The sequence below is a fragment of the Cucumis sativus genome, chromosome 3 (genome assembly GCF_000004075.3).
Source record: "Cucumis sativus cultivar 9930 chromosome 3, Cucumber_9930_V3, whole genome shotgun sequence".
NCBI lineage: Eukaryota > Viridiplantae > Streptophyta > Magnoliopsida > Cucurbitales > Cucurbitaceae > Cucumis > Cucumis sativus.
Window position 1 is genome coordinate 15,994,839 of NC_026657.2, and position 25,160 is coordinate 16,019,998.

Below are 25,160 nucleotides of genomic sequence, written 5' to 3' on the forward strand. Positions count from 1 at the left end.
GTTTAGCAACGCTTCCAAGTTTCACCATTAAGAAAAGATACCGTTTTGCATTGGCATGCGTTCCTCATTGTGTTCCATCTTAAAATCCCAACTTTACCATCTATTTTACTCTCCGCCCTCATCCACGGATCGGATCTCCAAATCTCCAAACGCTTCTTCTTCCACCGTTGGATTTCGCATACTCAGAAACAAAACTTCTATTTTGTTTTCATCCCCTTTCTTCTGCCTCTCCGTCTTTTCCCCCCAAACAAACATATCTCTTTCTTTTACAAATAAAATAAAATTTTAAAATAAAAACGATGGAATAGAATCGGTCCTCCATTTTTTTCCTTTTATTTTTTCTTTCCTTAGCGTTGACTTGGTGCCACAATAGATCCTTCCCATGGTTACCACTAAAAGGTTAGTTCTCCTTTTTCCTCTCAACCTTTTTTTTTTTTTTAATTTTAATTTCTACTTATCCTTTTAATTTATTTCATGTACCATCAAACATATATATTTCTTTTAACAAATATCGAATCACTAACTATCTATTATGATAATTTAAAAAAAGAAAAGGATGATAGCCATTTGGAGGGTTAAAATGACTTTGTCTATATTTAAAAATACATAGAAATTGTAAGGGAACACGTGTGTCTCTAGGATTGATGGTAAATTCAAACCTTTAAAAAAAAGAAAGAAAAAGAAGTAAAAGGAATTTTGGAGTTTAAGAAAAATTTAAGAGGTTGGAAATATAAAAGGAAAAAGACTTAGAATTGAAAAGAAATTAGAAAAAAAAGAGAAAAAAGAAAAAGATAAAGACAAGTTGGATGGGCTATCTCAAGAATTCGACAAAAGATATTTTGCTTTTATAAAATTTTGATAATTCATAGGAGTAGAAACAAAAGAACAGATATTTTGATGCTTCTTAAGTTTCTGTAGAGGAGAAAATGAAAAATTGGAACAAATTTATATAGAAAAAAGAAAAAAGAAAAAAGAAAAAAAAAGAATTCGGCATATGTATTCCCAGGTAAATAGATGAATTCAACAGAGTTGATGAGATCCAGATGAATTAACAATTCATTCTAATTATAAAATAATTTTAATAAAAATTTTTCAAATAAAGAGCTTACCGTATCAACATTTAGAATGTTGAATCTTATTGTAACTTCTTCTTGTAACGCCGTCCGTCCATTTCCGGCGTCCTCCAATCCCGGAATCTTATTCCCTTCCGCCGCCGCTGCCATTAATTCCGATTATCCCAATCCCTATTTCCATAACTGTAAGGAGCGTCACATCAATACTTTTCATAACCATCTTTACTTTAATTCTACTTCTTCTTCTTTTTCTTCTTCTACTACTACTTCTTCTTGTCTTCTCCGTCCTCCCTTTGCGGGATCTTTCCTCTCCTCATCCCTCTCCACCTTTTCTTCCTCGCTTACCAGAATCAGGGGCAGCGACGGCGACGGCCGGCGGGATAAGAACTTGTCCATGGGTGGTTTAACGGATGTAGCCGCGTTGGAGTCATCGGCTGCTCGGAAGATTCCTCGACTGAATGCTGCTGTCCTTGGGGAGTCTCCTGCTACCGAAGATGACCAGCTCATTTTTCCCAGCGATCTATTCTCTTCCAACGCTCATATTTCCTCCTACCATCAGGTTTGGTCTCGTTTCATGTATTTGTTTGGAATCTGGATTGGATTGGATCATCTTTTTTTTTTTTCAAATTCTATTATGTTTCTCCATCAGTATTTGGAGATGTACAAAAGGTCCATTGAGGATCCTGCTGGATTTTGGTCCGACATTGCGTCTTCAGAGTTCTTCTGGAAACAGAAATGGGATCAGCAAGTGTACTCTGAGAATCTTGATGTGCGAAAAGGGGAAATCAAGATAGAGGTGAGGTTAAACTCTGATGATCTTTGACCTCTCACTATTATCTTTCCTTGTTATCATTATCATTAAATCTAAACGATCACTCATCTTACTTTCTTCTTTTAATGATTTCTTTATTCTGAGCAGTGGTTTAAAGGTGGAATCACCAACATTTGTTATAACTGCCTTGATAGAAATATTGAGGCTGGACTTGGGGAAAAGATTGCTCTTTATTGGGAAGGAAATGAACCTGGTTTTGATGGCACCTTAACTTACATTGAGCTTCTACACAAAGTTTGTCAGGTTGTTGTTGCACCTTCTTAAATAAATTCTATGTTTTTGTTTCACTACTTCTTCCTGTAACCTGTGTTAGATTTCTGAAGTAGAATAAACCCAGTCATTTTTATGGTTGTTTTGATCTGACTTTGACCTTATCCACCTGTTAAAGCTAGCAAATTTCTTGAAAGATAAAGGGGTCAGAAAAGGTGATGCTGTTGTAATTTATATGCCTATGCTAATGGAGCTTCCTATTGCTATGCTTGCTTGTGCTCGAATTGGTGCTGTTCATTCGGTATTGATCTACTTTACTCCTTGTCCTCCTACCTGAGATTTTCTTTGATTATTAGGTCTATCAATTGCTTTTCATTTATATTTGATTATTTATTTTCTCAGGTTGTTTTTGCGGGGTTTTCTTCAGAATCTCTTGCTCAAAGAATCATAGATTGTAAACCAAAAATTGTGATTACTTGCAACGCGGTTAAACGGGGTTCTAAAGCTATCCACCTTAAAGACATTGTAGATGCTGCTCTCATAGAATCAGCACAAAATGGAGTCTCAGTAGGTGGGGAACTTTTGAAGTTGATTTCTGTTATTATAACTATTTTGCTATATGTGTTTATTTGGTCTTTAAGAACATTACTTCACAAATGGCACTTCTTTATCGGAATTTTAATTTCCTGTTCGTATTCAGCTTCTTATGCAGGCATTAGGTCCATTCTTTGGTACTAGGAAGTTTGAAGCTAGTAATAGGAAATAAGGCCGTTCTTATTCTTATTAAATCAATTGAAGAAAAAAGGGTTGTGAAATTTTCCTGAATATTACACTTTTTTGAAATAATTGGTTGTTGTTAGCTAGAATAGAATTGGGGCAACTGTTGTCTTTGGAGCTTTTCACTTCCAGTTGAAACGGATTACGAACTCCCAACACCTTTCTTTTTATAAGAAACATCAAGAATATAAATTCACCAAAAAGAAGCTACAGATTTTTTTCCCTTTTTTTTTCTAGTATCAATTTTTTTTTCTGTTGTTTATCTTCTAGATAATTCAGCTATTCTGCATTTTTCCTCTCTTCCTTTTCACCTCTTTGATATCTTCGGCTTCTTCTGCAGCAACATGCCTTAGCTATGAGAATGAGTCAGCACTAAATAGAGAATCTACTAAATGGAAGGAAGGGAGGGATATATGGTGGCAGGTTTGTATATCCTACCTCATGCTAATGAATTTTCATTAATATTAAATGACTTGTGTTCAATGTCACTTACTTCCTGCTGATATGTGTAAGCTGCATGCCATCATCTTAGACGTACAAACATATTTTTCTCTCAGTGCTCTTTCGTTACATAAAATACGAAACTTTATCTCATAAGATATTGGATCTTGATGAGAATTGTATATTTTGTCCTACAATTCTTGAGACATTAAGGGAATTTCTTGTTAGGTATTTATTTAATACATGAATTTCACAAGTTTCTTAAAAAGACCTGTAAATTTATATTTTTTATGTTTGGGTTGCAACGCTGTAATTACTTTTGTAGGGGTGTTAAGGATTGGGTTTGGTTTCTAATATATTCAGGATGTTGTGCCTACATATCCAACCACATGTCCGGTGGAGTGGGTTGACGCAGAGTTTCCACTTTTCCTGCTTTATACTAGTGGGAGTACTGGAAAGCCAAAGGTAAACCTTTTTTATCATTTAGGGCCGTTTAAATTGATAAAATTGGAATGGGAATAACATTACTAGAAATAAATTATGCCTGGAAATAAAATATAATGTATGAGAATAAGATTTTTGTGATTAAGAATAAGATTTTTGTGATTAACTATATTTGGGCATGAAATGTTAACTTTTCCTAGAAATAATAAAGGAGTCTTTCCAAAAATAGAAAAAATTGACAAATTATTTACTTTCCATGGAAGAAAACCATAATAAAAAACAAAAGACAATTCATTACACTTAATTTTGTATGAAGTTTAAGTATTTTGTCAAATGTTCTATTTTTAATAATTTTCTCATATATATAAACTAATTTATTAAATTAAAATAAAAAGTAAGTATATATCAAAGGAATTGTAAAAAATAGCAAATTTGAAAAAATATTTACAAGCCCTAGCAAAATTTTAGATTTATCCATAACAAACATTTGATAGCCAGTGATATCATTCTATCACTAACATTGATAGCTAGTGATAGAAGTCTATTGGACTATCATTGATAAAATTCACAAATTTTGCTATAGCTAGTAAATATTTTAATTTATTTTTTTATTTTTAAAAATATCCTTATATATTAAATTGTTTAAAAATATATATTAAACTATTAAATTAGGGCAGTTAAATGCTCATGTAATTTTATAAACCTCAAATTTAAATTTCATGTAATAAATTTCAAGAAAATTGACAAGAATAGCACAATTTTGATTTTACTTTTAAAGAATAGCACATTTGTTATAAACTCGTAAAACTATTTCTTTCGGTTCAATTTCATGACAATCTCGGTTGAGAGACAATTGAACTCAGGCAACATTGCATCGAGATTCCACGAGATAAGGGCTTTACATGTATGTTGGTCCAATCTCGGGCGAAATCACGGGACTCCTTCAACGAATCTCGGGGAAATTTCATCGATCTCCCCCGAAATTTCTCATCTGCACAGGTCTAGATTGATGAAATTGTCAACATTGGTCGAGATTGACACTCAAATTCTCGTAATTTAAATTAATTAATTTTAATAATATATAAAATAAAAGACAAAAAATGTACTAAAAGAGAAGAGAGTGAAGAAGAAGAAAACCGATCATTTTGAATGAGTATAGTTAATGGGCATAAATGTGAGTATAGTTAATGGGCATAAATGATACTAACTACAAAATTTTGTACCAAACAAGGGCATGGTTATCTCATATCCATTCCCACCCTTATTTCCATCCCAATTCCCTCAATCCAAATGGCTCGTTAGTCTTTCCTTTCTACTTTGCACTGGAAAAATTCTAATATAAGTTTTGAAGGGTGTTCTTCATACAACTGGAGGATACATGGTTTATACTGCAACAACATTCAAGTATGCATTTGATTACAAACCATCTGACGTGTACTGGTATTGTCGAAACTAAGATAAACCTTAACCTACTTTAACATACATCTATGCTTATGGTTTCACGAATATCCTTCTTCTGATCTTTAGGTGTACAGCTGACTGTGGCTGGATCACTGGGCATAGCTATGTCACGTACGGGCCTTTGCTAAATGGAGCTAGTGTTGTTGTCTTTGAAGGGGTAAAAGATCGACTATTTCAATATTCTTTGGCCTTTGATATTTTAGAAGAGAAAAATCAATCCGTAATCAAATTAATTAATATAAGGATTTTTGGCCTTTGTTCATTTGGAGTAATTAATAAATGATCGGAGATCTTTGATCTTGACTGTGTTTTTCTGATGGATGTCGATATTTGAAGACTTGCTGATTTAGTTTATAAGGGACTCAAGATGTAAAAACCTAAGAAATTATTAGCACGATCTCTATTGTTGTAGTTCTTTAGTGAACTTAAAAGAGAAGAAACTAAGGAATTTTGAAGATAAAATAGGCAGTGACAATGAACTATTGGAAAGTAAATCTATAGGCCTTTTGTGGTACTTCTGAAATTGTCTAATACTTCTCCTTTAAATGGTTGGATAATTATTTTTTTTATTTATGTATTTATTTTTGCAAAGGAAACGAAACAACTAATTTGTGTGCATGTATGTGTATAAGTATGTATGTATTTTGAGGGCCTTTGATCGGACAAGTATGTTCTAATAACGATAAATGATAATTGGTAAAAATGAAGAATAATTTTCTTCTGCATTCATGCATAAATGCATGTGGATTGAATATTCATATTAGAGAGTATATGCAATGTGAAATAGGAACTCAAAATGTTATGTGGGTTCCAAGAGCCATAGAAGCTCAAACCGAAGAGAATTCTGCCTTAAAATTTTGAAACACAACTTATTTAATTTAATAAATGATTCACAAACATTATGCACAGAATCTAAGACAACTTTGTTCATTTTAAAACCCCTGGATAGGGTTTGGTTTTTGGGACTGTAGGCGAGTGTCCAGGTGGTCAAAGCCCTCAATAATAAGGGATAGCTCTGACTTTGAAAACCACTTTGAACCTAGGACTATTCATCCTATTACTTTAAGAGGGAAGTACTGTATATTTCTTTCTTTCAAAGAATTTTAAGAAGGCTCAGTTTCACTAGGAGTGTCCAGAGTTGATGAGTCAATATATTTAACAACACATTCATCTAGTTTGTATGCTTGTTTCTACTTACTATTCATCTAGTTTGTATGCTTGTTTCTACTTACTATTTGCTAGCATTACGTATTCTGTGTGTACCTAAAAAAATTTGAAGTCTTGACAAATAACTGCTGTCTTTCTGGTTGCAGGCTCCAAATTATCCTGATCATGGACGCTGTTGGGACATAGTTGATAAGTATAAGGTGACAATATTCTATACTGCTCCAACATTGGTACGGTCCCTCATGCGTGAAGGGAATGAGGTGTGTCATGAATCTAATCTTATATTCATAAATTTGTTGGTGGAATCAATTTCAAAATTGGTTATCACTTATCATAACGGTTGAGTTTAGTTGATAAAACCATGGTCAACAGTTTGTATCCTATTCCATTGTGAATGAGAGTCTGCCTCATGTTTATTACATATTTACATAAATGGTATGCTGACTCAAAATTTTCTCTTCCAGCATGTTACTCGCTACTCGAGAAAATCCTTACGAGTTCTTGGAAGTGTGGGTGAGCCCATCAATCCCAGTGCATGGAGGTCTGAATATTAACCGTGTTACCTCAATATTTTATGCTGATGACAAGAAAAATAAGAGAAAAAGAATTATCAGCCAAAGGCTCAAATTCCTTCCGATTATAAGATGTTTATAAAATGCATATTGATTTCTTGTAGGTGGTTCTTCAACGTGGTTGGAGAGTCGAGGTGTCCTATATCAGACACTTGGTGGCAAACTGAAACTGGTGGCTTCATGGTATATTTTCTTTCAATAACAAACAACTTCATGGTATTATTTTTTAATAAGCCTCTTGATAAAAATTGGCTTCATGGTATTTTGGTTTCATTTACTTTCCTTATGGAATGAAGAGGAGAAAAAGCATTTCCTAAACGGCCATTGTACCCATGTTTGTTACCTGAGTGTTAACTTTTTAAGAACTGGTTAATAATTATTCATGGATAAAAGTAGCGAGCTGAGTAAATAATTGGTTTTCAATAATAATTAAATATGAGAAATTAATATTTTTCTCTGTTTCAAATATTTATATTACATTTAATTAATTAGTCAGTAAGAAATTATTTATATTAAATTAGGACTTGTTTCTTATCCAACAAAAAAATATTAAATAATAGGACTTCCTCCTTAGAAGGCCGAAGGTTTGATCCCTCATCCTTGCAATTGTTGTACTAAAAAAGGACTTCAAATCTCGAAGGTTCTCCTGCTCCAATAATCCAAAGGGAGGTTAAGCAAAATCATGTGAGGGGACTTGAAAGTATTGCTGTGGACACTTTAAGTCTTACCAACTCCAGTGAACCTAGGATTCAAGTTCAGAAAAATCGGATTTGTACCTTCTACGATTGAGATTACTGATCCTAAAAGGGGAAACACTTTTCTAAACTTCGGTGATTTCGAATGTTTTAATCCTCCCTTTCCTACAGGTGGTACTATTATAGTTAGTGATTTTAAAAATTACATTGACTTGTTAAGAATTAGGGAGGCCTTGCAAGATGAAGGCTCAGTCCCAAAATCAACTCTCGCACATCTTCACATAGCAAGCAATCCATTTGCAATTCTGGAACACCTTCAGGATCCCTCATTGATGCTGGAGAAGACGAAAGAAGTAAGAAATCCGACTGGAACTGCCTTAATTGCACTGGAATTCGAAAAGTCATCTTTATTGGGTTAAATCCTGTTATAAACAGTTGTCTGTTTGATTCTGTTGGCCACTCCAAGTCAGATTTCCCTTTTCAAAAACAGGTAGTTGAAGGGTCTCAAAGTGAAAACGAAAACAAAAATGAGGCAACAACATCGAACCATTTTTCATTGAATATAGCCAAGTTACACGAGAGTAATCATCAACAAAAGTAACAAAATAACGAAAACTTGTTTGAGACAACTTGACAAGGACCCCAAATATTGGAATGAACTAACTCAAAAGGAGCACTGACTCATTTATGGACTCTAGGACTAGAATTAAGACGATGAAATTTAGCAAATTGACACAAATCACAATTCAAAAAGGACAAGGACACGAATCACAATTCAAAAAGGACAAGGAACGCAATTCTAGACAAAATTTCTTCAACACGGACAAAGATGGATGACCCAAACAACAATAAACTTCAAACGGAGATGTAATGCAAGAGCAAGTTAACACAGAGATGTAATGGTAGAGCAAGTTACAACTTTTGATATTGGGTGGTAGAAAACGTAGAAGTTCCTCGACTCATGTCCTCTACCAATAATCTTCTTCATCATACGATCCTGAAACAAGCAATAACCAGAAAAAAAACAAGACAAAACAGTTAAGATCACGAGTAAATTGACTAATAGAAATTAAATTGAAGGACAATCGAGGCAAGTGTAATATAGAGGACAAAGAAAGGGATGAGGTGAGAGTAATGGTGCCAGATTTAAGCACAGAGGAGGATGATCCATCTGCCAAGGTGATAGATGGGGATGAGGCAGGGGACAAAGGTGTAGAAAATAAGTTAGCATTACATGTCTATGAGCGGTGGCACCAGAGTCAATGACAAATTTGGTGGATGATGTAAGAAGACATTTCGTATTACCTGGCTCGACTATGGTGACAATAGAACTTGATGAGGAAGATGCCTGCAAGGATTCTTGGAATACTTGAAACTTAGCAAAGTTGTCGGAAAAGATAGTAATAGACTGCTCACCCATATCATTGGTGGAAGCTATTTGAGTTTATGTTAATTCCATTAATAGTTGTCTTCTCAATTAACTTTTAAGCTCGATGCATTTTCAAATAAATTAAGAATATTGAAGCGTTTAAGTATTGATATAACTATAAATTAAGAATATTGAAGCGTTTAAGTATTGATATAACTAAGTTTATCGTAACCAATACATAAGTGTTAAATCACAGATTGACCTACAAGGACTTTCATTCATGTTTGTAGTGGACATCTTTCTACTGGTAAACTCTTAAATCATCAATGAACCCAAAAACTTAAGCTAGTGGATAAGGGTAAATTTAATATAGCATCAAACACTCCCCTCACCTGCGTGCTTGGAATATGAAGAAAAGCCAAGAAAGTGGAAATGTATATTAATTGGGCAGGAAATAACATTTTAGGGGTTTGCACTCGTGACATCCTGAAGCAACTTGCTTTGCTACATGTTAAATCACCGATTAACAAAAAAGCTCAAGCTAGTAGTAAGGATAAATTTAATATAATATCTTATAAAAGCTTAGGACCCTTTGGCTCATGGCTACAAAATTCTTGTAGCAATGGTTGAGAGGAATACACATAGGGGGGAAAGGATTGAGAGGGATACATATACACTTCAAGAGCATTTTGTGATATCATTAAGCCCTCTTTGGATAGAAATTTTTTTGACCATTCTCTTCAACTATTGTTGACGGGGAATCTTTTTGTAATCACCATCAGCCTAATGGTTGTGGATGGGGTTCTTTACAGGCATGTTTTCATGGAAAATTTCAATGACATTCATAATAATAGTTCATAATAATAGTTTCAATGTAGTTTCTCCTGATTTCCAGTTCAGAATTAGTGCTTCTGTAGTTTGGATGGGCTTTAATATGTATTTCTGCCGTTATGTTTTTACTTTTCAGTCTTGTTTTTGTCTACCGTAGGTAGCTTCTATTGTAATTTAGGTTGTTACTTTGGTCTTTTCAGGACCTTAGTATTGTTCTTGTTCTTTGTATTTTGGATATGATGAGGGTGATATGGGGTGTCAACCTAGTTGAGTTGTCTGGGTGCACCTTCTGAACCTCTTTCTCTCCCCCATTTCTTGGCTTCCCTATTATTCTCATTGTATAGCTCTCTTGTACTTTGAGTTTATTATTAATAAAGAAGCTTGTCTCCTTTTCAAAAAAAAAAAAAACTAGTGGTATTTATCAAACATGCAATAACTCTTTTCCTAAAACGTACAAAGTTTTTTCAATTGCAGTTTTGTTTAATTCAAACAATTCTTGGACACGTAATTGACATTTCATTTTGTCTTCAAGGAGTAACCATATATATGTGTGTGTGTATTTCTTGCAGATCACTCCATTACCAGGTGCATGGCCTCAGAAGCCGGGTTCTGCTACTTTTCCCTTTTTTGGAGTTCAGGTATTCAAAGATACTTGAGCAGCTATCATAATCAATCTTTTTCAACATTTTGTTCATATTTCCCCCACGAAAGATCATTCTTGCTTCATCAAACTTTCTTGGTGCCAATGTAGCCCGTACTGGTGGATGAAAAAGGCAATGAGATTGAAGGGGAATGCAGTGGATATCTATGCTTGAAAAGCTCATGGCCTTCAGCATTTAGAACTCTTTATAATGATCAAGAAAGATATGAAGTGACTTACTTCAAGCCATTCCCTGGGTATTACTTTACAGGCGATGGCTGCACCAGGTAAATCAAGGCATTTGATCTCATGTCTGTCATGATGTCGAGCAATTGTATCCTAGATTTGATATTGCTCACATTAAGAATGAATTCGTTTAAGATGATAACTATACTAAGTATGTCTCTATCGTCAAGGGATAAGGATGGATACTACTGGCTTACGGGAAGAGTTGATGATGTTATCAATGTCAGGTTAGTTAGTGATTCTCCTTTATATTTCTATGATATTATGCATAGGCCATTTAGCTACAAATGTATATATCTGTGGTACAACAATTAGTTTCTTGGCAAGTTATCATTGTCTCTTCTGAAGGTAGTCGCAATTTGGGTATGGGTGTTATTATTTTTGCAGTGGGCATCGTATTGGCACTGCAGAAGTGGAATCTGCCCTAGTTTCACATCCCCAATGTGCAGAAGCTGCCGTAGTTGGTGTTGAGCATGAGGTAGGTTTGGTGGTTTTAGTATGTTAGTTTGTGAGTATGACTGATGAAAGTAACCCTTGTGATTGGTGCATTTGAAAATTTTGGATCTATTTGGTACAAATGCTTCGGCCCAGTATACATGATCATTCTATTCCGACACTGCAGGTCAAAGGACAAGGCATTTATGCATTTGTGACTCTAGTGGACGGTGTTTCTTATAGTGAAGAGCTCCGGAAAAGCCTTATTCTCACTGTTAGAAAGCAGGTCAGTCTTGTATTTCGACACATGCTCTTATGATAATGAGATATTACAAGATATTTCATTCCATGTTGCATAAGTGCTTCTACTCTGTCATGGTCCTCTGGAAATTCCAAAATATTCCTTTTTCTAAAATTTGTGTGTGGTTTTTTTCTCCAACTGTACCACTTGATTTCACTTTTTTACGTTATTATTATTCTAGTCAAGGATAAATGTGAAGCATCTTCAATCAAACCTTAAAATAGATGATAATGTGTTAAGGCCTTAGCCACAGTTTTATTTATCAACTATGGGGAAGGATTTGAGAACTCCAATCTCTCCACACTTCTCTAATGTGAGTATACCAAAATCATTTAGCCAAAAAGATACCCTTACCCTCCCATTCAAGACACTTGAGTAATTGCTCAGAGAAATAACAAAATACTTGGCCCCACTCTAACAAACACATTCCTAAGGGCCCACACAAATGGAAAACTACCAACTAACTCTCAATCATTCTTTCTTCTTCCTATTCTTGTCTCTATGGGAATACACCTGTACTATGGGGGTCTATCATAATGGTCTCAAGAATCAGAGAATCTTCAAAGATGCTGTAATCCTTTCATCAAAAAACAATTTTTTTAATTTTTTGATGTTTCTCAGAGATTCAATAGTGAAGCTTTCTTAAAAAGAGCCCAACAATAAGTATTGGTCCCCAAGAGCTATAAACAATCTACTCAATGAGTTTGAAGTTACTTTCTAGGCACAAGCAAATGCTATCTTATACGAACACGAACAAAATAGATATGGAAAAAAACTCAGGAAAAGGAGCCAAAACTCCCATAAAACCTAACTAGTGACCAACCTTCTCGGAAGAGCTCATTAAATCCTAAAAAAAACCCTATGATTCCTCTCCAAGATCACAACAACGTAAGCAGATTGCTACAAAATTTGGTTCCTATCACAAGATGGATTCTAAAGAACCTCCCTAATATAATGATGTTGAACACTTAAGAAAGTAATCACAAATAGATCTGCGAATAGACATCTCCAGGAACACGAACAAAATAGATATGGAAAAAAACTCAGGAAAAGGAGCCAAAACTCCCATAAAACCTAACTAGTGACCAACCTTCTCGGAAGAGCTCATTAAATCCTAAAAAAAACCCTATGATTCCTCTCCAAGATCACAACAACGTAAGCAGATTGCTACAAAATTTGGTTCCTATCACAAGATGGATTCTAAAGAACCTCCCTAATATAATGATGTTGAACACTTAAGAAAGTAATCACAAATAGATCTGCGAATAGACATCTCCAGGAATGTGGTTCAGGTCCTTGATGCTCTCCTACGAAGAAAGCACCAATGTAGCCCCTCCGCAAAGGATAATTGTTTATAACAAGGTGTAGGTGTTCATTTGTCAAAGAAAATTTTCAGGAAAAATTACGAGAGAACCCCTAAAGGATCACTATAACAAAAATGAGAATCTTTAACTCCCAGATTCACAGCAGGGTCACATAATGGAAAAAGAAGAGCCACAGCCTCTTTATTTATTGGACAAGGGATAAGCAGTACTGCTCATGACATGGCAAATTCATCTGTTCTTTTATGTTGGAACAGTAACAGATGAGGACCAAAGGTGAATAAAAAGAGACCAGAATAGGAATTGTTTTCTGGATGATTCTAGTTTTCTTAAGATATTAAACTCAATTTTTATTAAAATACAAAGGCTTTTAGTCCATACAGGAGAGGGAATGAAGAGATACTAGAGGCATTAAGGGAGCGTAGGGGTGAGAATGGGAAGAATGGGTGGCATTGTACTTCTGAGATATTTAGTGGAGGAAGAATGCAGATTAACCAAAACTTTGTTTTGAAAGGAAGGACAAGTGGGAGGGATCACAACCTCTTAATACATTTTCTGAAGTTTTTCAGTGGTACAAGGGAAAGAGATGCTGATGAAAGTTGGTACTGATGTAAAAGGGAAGAGTAGAAAGTCAATCATCTAATTTTTCTGTCTTTTAGCTGGTATCCTTATGTAAAAGAAGAAAGTTGATGTCATATGAATTGGGGAATCAATAATCACCCTATCCTTCATGTAATTCTCTGTAAATAGAGAGTCTCCCTGTTGTATTGAATAGATTCTCACTAGTAAAAAGACTCTAGATTTGGTTCTTAGAGAATTAGTCCTTGAGATTACTTAGGCTACATCAAAAGTAATTTGGGCCTTCGGTACCTCTGCCAAAGTAAAAATTGACTAGTCGTTAGTTTATGGTCAAAGACAGGGCTTGGGAGATAAAGGACCATGATGGGGGAGGAGTTCTTTTTTTCTTTTTTTTTGAAATAAACGACTTTCATTGAGAGAAAAATTAAAGAATACATTGATGCACAAAAAACATGGGACCCCACTACAGGAAGGGAGTCTAACCATATAAAATCAAGAGAATAATTACAAAAAGTCTTCAAAATCGAAGCCCAAGGAGAAACACGATACGGGAGAACCAACCAAATCTCTTTACTCCCCTTTTCAAGTCCCCTAAACACCCTCCTATTCCTCTCATTCCACAAAACCCACAAGATGGCACAAACACATGCACGCCAAAGAAACCGACCTCTTTCCCCACAAGGCAGATTGAGGAGGAACTTCTCAATCATCCCTCTAACATCTCTATGACGAGCATGCGACAAGCCAAAAGTCTAAAGAATGTCATCCCAAACACGACTCTCTAGCTCACAATGCCAAAATCGGTGATCCAAGTCTTCCTCCGCCTTCCGACACAGAATACAACATAAAGGACCAACTAACGAAGGCAAAATCTTGGATGGCTTACGCAATGTATTGAGGCGGCCGTGAAGAATCTGTCAAGAAAAGAACCTGACCTTTCCCCCCACCCAAAGGTCTTCCCAGAAATACGTCTCTCTTCCCTCCCCCACCATACACCGAACCCATGAAAGAAAGACCAGGGAGCTCTTTCGAGACATCTTTCCCTTCACTGAATTGTCGAATTTTATAATTCTCTTTGGCTGATCTCTTTCAAGTTTCTTGTCGCTGTTATACATGTTTTTGGTTAGATTAGGGAAAGGGGTATTGCTGACATTAGAAAGGAGTTGGGTTTCATTGCTTTCAAGATATTTTGGGATTTTTTAATATTTTGTTCTCTCAATAGTAGTACTACTTCAATTTCACTTGTTCTTAACCCTTATAGTTCCTTTTGCTTCTAAATTTGAAATCTTACCATTTGCATCAATATGTTATGTATTTCATAAATACTTCGTGGAGTCTTTTATAAGGACCTCTTGTTTTCTCATTTCTTGTATTGTTTAGCAATTTCATCATTGTCATTCATAGACTTGATAAATGTGCATTTGTATGATATCTGTTGATGTTCTGAGATTAAATGTTTTACAACTTTCAGATAGGAGCTTTTGCAGCACCTGACAAAATCCATTGGGCACCTGGACTTCCAAAAACAAGGAGTGGAAAAATAATGAGGAGGATTCTGAGGAAAATAGCCTCCAAGCAGTTGGACGAACTTGGAGATACTAGCACGCTTGCCGATCCTGGTGTGGTCAATCAACTCATTGAGCTCGCTGATTCCTGAAGGTGAGTACCATATCAGGTGAGAGGAGTTTTTTCTTGGCAATTGAGTGAGAGCATGTGGATAAACTAGATGTTAAACATATATTTCTGAACTTGCCCTGAGCAGAACCATTTTGTTGTGTCCTGGCAAGTCCACAAAGTATTTAAACAATATTGAATCCCTCCCCCATTTTATAAATCTCAATATCAATTCTCATTTACACTATCAAAAGTAGTGTTGACTTGATCTCACAATGTTACTTATAGAGGATTCGTTTTGACTTGATGCCTCGATAAACTTTATAGTCAATACTCTGCAAATGTAAAGTTTTACGAAATATTATTAATTTATTTCATATTAGTTATGTCAATTATAGTTTATACTAGAAATATACCATATTATGAAACATCCATGCTAATGTCAGGAAAATATCCTCCAGAAAAGGTAATGAAAAGAGTTTTATTTTTCTATAAAATACTTTTAAATAAGTTAAGTGAGATACTAGTTGGAAAAGTAACGCATTAAAGAAAAAAAAGTAAAATAAAAGTTTACAAAAATAGAAAAAAAAAAGTTTATGATAATAGAGTTGATGTTATTTACATTTTTAAAATTACAAAAATAGTAAATTTAAAATCAGATTACCTTACGTTGTTTTTTTTTCTAATTTTTTTTATCATCTAATGTAATTTTTTCTAAAAAAAAGGCAAAAACAAGTTTAAGTAAAAAAAGTTTGTTACTCTTTAACAGGATGTTCCTTTGGGAGGCATTTGACAAAAGAAAGAAAAAAAAAGAAAAAAAAAACAGCCCTCCAATTGTAAATGGAAGAGGAAATGAAATGGGTAATAGACCGATTTCAATGTATCTGTTAGGAGGTGTTTGGTTGTTTATTTTTTTTTTGGATTGGCAAAATCAAGATAAATTTGATCACATTAAAGTTTTTTTAGACCAAATTTTAAAGAGAGTTTTGGGACAAATGGATTGAGTGAAATGTCTAAGTACCCTTTAGTTTTAAAAAAGCTTTAAAGAATTGAAACCCACATTTTCTTCCTTGTATTCCATGTTGGTGACCTCTCACAGGTGACTCCATTTGCACAGCGACCAACATCTCGCAACCAACGAACGGAGGCAAGCATCAGATGGAGTGGCGGTGACTTAGCAACAACGAGGTCCATTTTGGACGACTTGGACAATAACAATTCCACTCGAACTAAAGCTTTTGGATCTTATGGATTGTGTATCAACAATTTCACGTGAACCCTCGATTGATTTAAATATGTTATATATAATATTGTTAATAATTAGTTTTAAATTGTGTTGGTCGAATTGGTTGGTGGGATGTGTGCTTTTTCCTGCAACTAAAGTTTGAGTCTTGTGGGGTTGTGTGTCATAAATACATTTTTCTTTCTGTCTTTTACTTTTGATATATATTATCATTATTTGTGTCTAATTAAGTTGCAAATCTCTAGAGTGATTTTACACAGTATCTTAAATTTTCATAACTTCAAATACCAAACTCCAAATCAATAATTTCACACTTGTTTCAGCTATTGCTTTTTTTTAGCCATTTTTTATGTTTTAAAGATATTTAACACCAAACCAAATCAACGTTATCAATGATTTAAAACATGTTTTAGTAAGTTTTTAGTTACAATTTTTTCTCATAAACATCTCGCAACTCCGAAAATTAAAATTGTTAACCCCAAATAAAATTAATGCGTATTTAAAGATATTTTATAGTGATTCTGAAGATATTTTAGCAAAATTTTAGTTATAATTTTTTCTCACAAACATCTCACAACTCTGAAAATTAAAAATTTTAACCCTAAATAAATTATGTGTGTTTCAGGTGCTTTAGATATTTCAACTTTTGAAGTTGTGAGATATTATTGATTTGGATTTGAGTGTTTCGATTTTGGACATTGTGAAATATGTGCGAGATGTTTGTGAGATTAAAAAACAACTAAAATAAAACTCCTTGAACATGTTATACAATCAACCTAAATCATCTAAAACAAGTATATAATTGATTTGGAGTTGGGTATGTCAAATATAAACATTGCAAGATATTTGCGAGATACATGTGAGTTTTTTGCGAGATAAAAAGCAGTAGTTAAAAAACTTCATAAACATGTTATAAAATCACCATAAATCACTTAAACACAAGTGTATGTGAGATGTTTGCGAGAAACAAAACTAGTATCTAAAAACTTCCTTAAGCACATGTAGAAGCACCCTAAATAACCTAAAACAAAGTATATAATTGATTTGGAATTGGATATCTAAAGTTTGGAAGTTGCGAGATGTTTGCAAGATGCTGCACGATACAAAAATAGTAGTTGAAAACTCTAAAACATGTGTAGAATCAACATAAATCACATAAAACAAGTATGTCACACCCCTCCCGGATCACCTACTCTCAACTTGAGAGACGATGTGAAGTCAACCAATATTGCTTCTTTTGTGAGCGACACCAACTAACCTTTACTTTCTAACTTTAAACGTAATAATAATGTAAATCACTTTCAGATTTTAATTGGTGGGCCAATACTAACTAGATCAATTAAACTTTACTACATAATTTTTAAAAACAAGTTAAGGTTATATGCCAGCTCCACACCTTAAAAACAAAATGAAAACAAAACAACTTAACTAGTCCTAACTTTAGACATATGTACATGACATAACTTTACTTGAATTACTAACCACTAAATAAGCAAAATCTAATAACAAACTAACCTAACCTAACATATTGGTGACAACATATTAGGCTCATGAATCACAATCTCTTCCTAGAAAGTACTAAACATTTGGAAAGGTGAGCTAAATATTCTCGTGAGTAACGGTCTTATAAAACATGCTTTTGAAACAGTAAATCCTTTAAAGCTTAACTCTTAACAAAAATAAATAACAAAATCAAATAGTTTATCTCAACTTTCTCTTTTAGTTGGTATACCTCATTCATGATACGATATTTACGAGACAGAAACTAGGCATCAACAATGTCTTTGCTCATTATAGCTACAAACAATGAGATGGAAACTAGAAATTCTTACAAGCCCTCATCTCTTGAGATGAAAACTAGACATCTATAGAAGCCCTTATCTCATTAATGCGTACCAGTGATGGAAACTTAGGTATCTACTGAATATCCTCATCAAAGGACCTTTTATGTCCAAGCAACTTTCCTTTGAAAGGTTTCTATATATCTTAGAACCATAAGGTGTAGACTAATACATGCTAAAATCATTTTCAAACTTAAATACTTTGGAAATCTAGTACTATCATGCTTTCTTGTAAGTCTAAACTTCTAAATAAGCTTTGCTAAATCATTTAGTAACGTTGAATACTTTACTCAAATATGCTTTCAACTTTCTAATACTTTTAACACATGCTTTGTAAATAGTAAATCTCAATATTTATCTCAAAGCACATTTTAAAGAATAACTTTACTTTTTAATACTTTACTCAAATATGCTTTCAACTTTCTAATACTTTTAACTCATGCTTTGTAAATAATAAAGCTCAATATTTATCTCAAAGCACATTTTAAAGAGTAACTTTACTTTCTAATACTTTACTCAAATATGCTTCCAATTTTCTAATACTTTAACACATGGTTTGTAAATCAGTAAAGCTCAATATTTATCTCAAAGCATATTTTAAAAAATAACTTGTAAAATATGTATAGAAACTTGTTTAGAAATTATTTTGTCACTCACAAATAATAGTTTAGACTTTTAGCGTGTAAGTTTGTCCAACCTCTTCTTGACCTAAAATAATGAAAAATAATGACATAGACTGACACGTAGGCATGAGCGACAGAGGCTTGGTGCGCGTGCACAGGGCTTGCCCAACCATGACGCATGCTAACCTTATGCACGACATGTGCTGCTTGCCCACTTGACCGCTTGCCTGACGCCTTGCATACATCTTTTGCATGCAGGGTTGTTGTGCACCTCCTTGGCCATACGCGTCTTGCGCAACGCGTGCATTTTTGTGCGCAGAGCAGGCCACAAGGTACAGACGCGTGCTTCGTGTTGCCTGGTCGTGCGTTGTCTTTCCTTGCGTGCTCAATGACTCAACGCCAACCTCTTTTAACTTCAAATGCATGCCTTGCTCGCCTCAGACGTCCTGCCCCTTCAGCCTAGCTTCAACCTTGCCTAGAACTTCCTTTCTCAACCAGAACCTAAGTCTTAAAATCCATGACTCTTTTGGGATAACTTTATTCTACAAAGTTGTTTGAAATTATCTTAACTTGCTTACCTAAAAAATGTAGCTCAAAATTCCAAAGGATGTGTTCTGTAGCATTCTAGAAGTCAAGATTGCTTAGATTCTTCCCAAAATTAACCTTTCCATCTTTCCTTTGTCGCCTCAGCTCAAACCCTATTAATGAAAATTTAATTTTAAAACAACAAGATCGGTTGTTCATGTAGCAAAGAATGTAACTTTCAAAAACTTTTAAAATCAAATGATATCAATTATTGTGATATATTTATTTGATGGATATGAATAGTCAAAAGGCCTACTAAAAACACGAATGATTATTGAGAGAGTCATTATTATATGTTGTTTGTAGGTGGGTTGTTTGTTTGTGAAAGTTAGTTGTCATGGATATACATCTCCCTTATTTTCTCACCTCTCCCCCTATATCTTTTACTTTAATTTTCTATTGTATGAATCAATAAATTAAGAAAAATATAAAAATTGTTTTAGTTAACATGCAATCAAGTGCCTACTCGCGCGTAATATATTTGGCACACGATCATTTAAATTTGGCTACAAGATTTGCTTACACGATGGTTTAGATTTGACATAACCTTTTAAAGATTATTTGGTATACAATCGTTTAGATTTTATTAAACAATCGTTTGGATTTGGCTACACGGTCGTTTAGATTTTGCTACTCAAAATTTTTTTTCAAGTTTTTTTGTTACTCGATTATTTAGATTTGCACGATTGTTTAGATTCGATTACATGGTCGTTTTTCAAGATGTGCGTTGGTGTGGTGTTGAGTTATATTTATGAAAATTAACCTAAATTAAATAAATTTTATTTAGTTGGTTCATTGTATTTAAATGAATTTTAATTAAATAAAAAATTATTAAAAGAATATAAATTCATTCAACAAAAAATATATACAAATAGACTAAAATAACCAAAATGGAATAAAAAAGGTTAATTTTTATAAATATAACAAATCGATAAAATATTTACGGTCCGTGTAACAAAATGAAAAAAGCTATGAAATTGGGCATTTTTTTTATAAAATATTCTAGGCTTGCCCTTTCTTTTCATCGTCTCTCTTTTTTCTCTTTTCATCGCCTTTTTCTCTTCTTCCTTATTTTTCTTTTATTTTTTTTTCAAACTGTGATTTGGTTCGAGATCGTGTAGCAAATATAAAAGATCTATTTTTATTTTTTATTTATTTTTTCAAACGGTTATTTGGTTGTTCCAAATATAAAAGATTGTGGAAAAAAATCGGATATTGGATAGCAAAATATAAACGATCGTGTACCAAAATAACCAAATATAAACGATCATGTGTGCAAAGAATCTTAAAAAAGCCGTATAGATTTGGGTAGCCAAATTTAAACTATTCTAAAAATAAATGATCCACGTCAAATCTAAACGATCATTTTCCAAATATAAATGATGATTTATCAATTATAAAAAATCGTGTACAAAAAAATCTTGAAAAAAATAGTTGAAATTTGTTTACCCAAATTTAAACGATGAAATCTAAACGTGTACAAAAAATAATAAAAAAAAATTTATTTAGACTTGTCTACATAAATTTAAACGGTCAAATCTAAATAATCCTGTACTAAATTTTTTTGATAAAAAAATCGATTAGTCTCGATTCTAAATCTAAATAATCAAATCTTAATATAATTTTTCAAATATATTAGACACTATATACTAATTATTACGATGCATTTTTGTTATTTTTTGTTGTAGTTATGTGAATTTTTTCGTTTTTGAAATTGTTAAATGTTTGGATGGTCTATAACATTTAGAAAAAAACGCCATCAAACAATCCCATAATTTAAGAAATGAGAAATAAAATGCACACCATTTGGTTTTCATTCTTCTCTTCCTCTTTCTTCTCCATGCAAAATAAAAAATTCAAACAAAATTCAATGAGTTACTAGGATTTTTTTAAAAATAAGATTTTTTTTACTAAACTAACTTAAAATTAATCAAATAGAATTTTAAAAAAGAATTATAAAAAGTGAAAATATATAATCTAAAATGATGAACTACGTGCAAAATTAGAATTAATTAAAATTAAAGAACTAAATCGATAGCATTCCCACAAAATCACTTAGTTTTCTAAAAAAAGTTTTATATATAAACAAAACAAAACCTATAAAGACATAATGGTGGTAAGTGCCAATTTTATTTGTTTCTCACTCTAGAATTAACATATCATTAATTAGGGTGTGATACACTTTATCGAATTATTTATCAACCACTTTTTATTCAAATTTAAATCTATCCAAAATATTATCTATCATATTTTTGGTTGATTTACAAAAAAACATAAAATGGATCAAATTGTTTAAAAATCTTCCTATAATATAATATTCTAAAAATGTAGATGGAACCAAATAAAAACATTAAAAAGCTTGTAAAAAGGTTTCATGAAAGCCAAAACAAATGTGATATATATATATATAGGAAGGTGTATGTTTATAAAAACTATGAAATTTTTTTCGTAATCAAAAAACAAATATGAAAATAACACTAACATTCTTTAATTTTGAAAACCAATTTACTAATCTAACAATGAATCAAATTTTAAACTTGAAGATATTACAAATATCTCTTTGTTTTCTTCAAATATATTTATTCATCAGAAATTAAATTTGGAGACCAACAATAATCCTACCTTTTTAGTCAAAGAAACAAGATTGTACTTTAACACACTTCATTCTAACATGATTCAATAATTTATCTACCAAGAACGAACACTTCTATCATCATTCTTACGTGACTTCTATCAGAAGAATTTTTAAAAATGGAGATGAGGAAAAGAAAAATAGAAAAGTTTGTTATTATTTGAAAAATGTATAGTTATTATAGGGAGAGATGTGTTTGGTCTGTGAATGATGTCTCAAAAGAGAACTCCATAATCCTATATCTTTTAAAATTAAAGGGCAAAAAGAGAATGTGAAAATTCTCCATCATCCATGTTTTTAATTTATAGATAGAGAAACATGGATGATTGGAGAATTTTCACATTCTTTTTTTGCAAAGAGAATCAAATATGTCAATCCTTATGAGTTCAGTAAAGTTTAATGTGAAAAAACTGTTAGACCACCCATAATACACTACGAGAAAGGTTAATAAAGAAAAGAGGAGGGATAATGAATTAGTTAAGAACATAACTCCATGAGGGGGAACAACAATGATTGGGAGGAAAATGTAAATAGAAAATGGAAGAGGGAGAGGGTCAGCTTTTTGGTGAGTCTTGAAAGAATGAGTAACAGAGAGGGAGGAGAGAGTTCATCCAATTGGATATCTTATTGAATTCGACCTTTATATTGTAATTTTCTTTACTATCAATGAAGTGAGATTTCATATTCTATTGAACGGTATTGGAGAATCTATGTTCCAACAAAAACTTGATGGAAGGATCAATTTTGGTTGATGGCAGTACAAGTCATTGCTAATACCAACTGAGTTATATAAGGTCTTGAAGGGAAGACAAAAAATTGATGCTTCAAAATAGTTGAGCAGTGATGGTCGTCCAAGAGAGTTGAACAAAGATTCTAAAAAGTACACAGCGATGATGGTAATCCAAGAGAATCTAGCAAAAGTTCTAAGACATCCAACATGGGCAATGAATACTGAGAGGAGATGAATTTGAAAACTGTAGATGCCATAAATATTGTAAAAGGAGCTCTTGTATCTTAATTGCCTAAGTTAGAAACAAAGTAAGCTTTTAACGTCTTTCAACTCTAATTAAATTTCTTTTGTATTTTTTAGTTGATGAGTGAAAAAAAGGGTGAGTGACTAAAAATATTGAGTGTGTTCTGGTACTTTAAAGTCGGGAAAAAAAATATTTTTTTGTGATTGTAGTAGTTTTTCACAAAGTAAATTTCTCAATTATTCGTGCCCTTTTCAAAGTTGGAAATTTTCTACATAAGAATTGTACTTTCATTTTTTATTGTTTCTTAATTTCTCTATTTATTTATTTCGATAGAAGTGGTAGGTTTTTTCTAACAAAATAATCCATCACCATGGTTATACTTGGGGAAAAAAAAATAATGAAAAAAAAAGAAAAAAGAAAAAAGAAACAAAAACAAAAGCAAAAAAACTCCAAACTTCGTGGGTCAAATTTAAGACACTACAATGTGAAATACTTCAATACAAGCAACTTTATTAACTGTCGTTTCTATTGTAAGAGAAGTGGAGGAAACAAGATCACATCTGTTCATCCCCAAAACGCTGGCTTTCATCCAAGGAATTCGTCCGATCTTCGCTAAGTATTTTTTTAGCTTCTGCAATGTTTTCTTTACCAATAAATAATGTGTTTCTAGTTCGTCTTTTCATTCCTCAAGAGTGAGTAACCACAGCTTATACGGCTATCTCACGAACACCGAGCAGCTTGGAGGTAATTAGAAAAAATTACTGTACCATCTCCAATAGCCACAAAATTCTGACCTGGGCTTGAAAGGCAAAAAAGAATGAATGATATGAACAAAATTTCAACCTTTGGTGATTTAACAAAATTTAAATACGGGACTGTACAAAAAAGAAAGAAGAGAAGTAGCTACAGAGGATGGTTATAATTTTATGCAGGAAATTGCCCAATATTGACCAAAGTTTCCAAACCAGCTTCAACATTCAACTGCCCAATGCACCTCAACAACAGAAGAGGCCATAAGCAGAAAAGCAAAGAGCTGGGGTCCTCTAATGATGTATAAATGCCATGCAACAATTAAGTCACATTGCGGTGACCATCAGCAAATTCACGGACTAGACGCTTCAGGACTCTTCCACCCTTCCCTTGCATATGTCCATAATTAGCCTTTACTTCGTCACAACTTTTACTTTCAAGATAGTCACAGGCTGCATCTCCAAGAGCCTTTAACCATAGTGGGACAAGACTTTCAACTTCCCCTGGTTTTAAATATTCAAGTGGGAGAGCCTGCACCTGGAAAAAAGTCTACACCTTTAAGAATTAAAATGACAAAGTTAAAAATTCTGTTTGCAAATAAATTTTAAACTGAGCCACGATTTCATTTCATGCATAGAACAGCAGCCACGGATCTAAAAACCAGTTAGTTGTGAAGATGTTAACAATCCTATTCTTACAGTGTCCCTATTCTTTCATGTTGGTGGCAGGGTACTATTTTAGGTGTTAACACGCTTTTTCTTGAAAAAATGATGAAAGACTTAAAACCTGGTTTTTGGAGCTATTCATCAAGAAGACAAATTCTTCAATCAAGACTACCCAAAAACCAAAAATGCAGAGTTTAGAGCATTAACCCAATTTTCTTTTGAAGACAAAGATCAAAGGGATACTTGAAGAATTGAGGTTTCGTCAAAGTAAGTCTACAAATTTATTGTGACGATAAAGTGCCATATCAATAATTCTACAAATCTATTGTGACGATAAAGTGCCATATCAATAATTCATGATCCAATACTGTATGGTAGAAGTAAAACTTTTTGTGACAACAGAAGGGGAACAAAATGTGGTCGAGGAGTTCCATATCCTGAAGCAGAGGCAGCAAATGGAAGGGAAAGAGTCCAATGAGGAAAGTTTCTCTGAAGTCTAATTGGAGAGGAGATTTCAATTAAATTCTTGTTTACATTTGAAAAAAAAAAAAGTTATGTATTTTTTACTCATTTATGTGAATAAAAAGATTAATTTAGATCATATTTGATTTCGTAACATCCTATGTTAAACCCCTGTAGTTATGTAAGGTATCCCCTTACAAACAAGTATTAGTGAATGAAGAAAAAGCCGTAAGGCTACCACTCCTCTCACTGTGAGAGACTAATACTAATTACAAGCTGAAGAAAAAGGAAATACCAATCTCTATTACTTATACTACCTCTTCCTACCTCAGTACTAAAATGGTCTCCTCACCCTATTGCACAATATTCCCGTTCC

General features: G+C 33.3%; 2 protein-coding genes and 1 long non-coding RNA gene across 10 annotated transcripts in view; 1 reads left to right on the forward strand and 2 right to left on the reverse strand.

The window, feature by feature from the left end:
- Nucleotides 1-367: 367 nt before the first annotated feature.
- LOC101203579 (acetyl-coenzyme A synthetase, chloroplastic/glyoxysomal) lies at nt 368-16,478 on the forward strand. Of its 5 annotated transcripts, none has more exons than XM_011653038.2 (19): nt 368-399; nt 1,422-1,632; nt 1,723-1,869; nt 1,993-2,148; nt 2,294-2,416; nt 2,518-2,686; nt 3,233-3,315; nt 3,697-3,798; nt 5,129-5,217; nt 5,305-5,395; nt 6,552-6,665; nt 6,870-6,946; nt 7,082-7,160; nt 10,442-10,510; nt 10,624-10,799; nt 10,929-10,985; nt 11,146-11,236; nt 11,381-11,479; nt 14,867-15,316. In XM_011653038.2, the coding sequence occupies exons 1-19, from the start codon at nt 383-385 to the stop codon at nt 15,050-15,052; spliced, it is 2,136 nt and encodes a 711-aa protein (XP_011651340.1). In that variant the 5' UTR covers nt 368-382; the 3' UTR covers nt 15,053-15,316. The 5 variants fall into 5 exon arrangements, with proteins under 5 accessions (XP_011651340.1, XP_011651338.1, XP_011651339.1 ...); XM_011653036.2 differs by lacking the exon at nt 368-399 and adding an exon at nt 16,109-16,478 and having other exon boundaries at nt 811-1,632; nt 14,867-15,054; XM_011653037.2 differs by lacking the exon at nt 368-399 and adding an exon at nt 16,127-16,478 and having other exon boundaries at nt 811-1,632; nt 14,867-15,054.
- Nucleotides 8,201-16,199, reverse strand: LOC116402672. The gene is made up of 2 exons (XR_004215162.1): nt 16,070-16,199; nt 8,201-8,669 (listed from the first exon to the last, which is right to left on the reverse strand). It is a non-coding gene; the product is annotated as an uncharacterized LOC116402672 (long non-coding RNA).
- Nucleotides 16,479-23,342: 6,864 nt separating the features above from the next.
- Nucleotides 23,343-25,160, reverse strand: part of LOC101209706 (transportin-3) — a 69,183-nt gene continuing 67,365 nt past the window's right edge. For all 4 annotated transcript variants that reach the window (XM_031883203.1, XM_011653039.2, XM_011653042.2 and 1 more), the window contains one exon: nt 23,343-24,194. In XM_031883203.1, the coding sequence (XP_031739063.1) occupies nt 23,979-24,194 (216 nt within the window). In that variant the 3' untranslated portion in view covers nt 23,343-23,978. The remainder of the gene's footprint in view (nt 24,195-25,160) is intronic.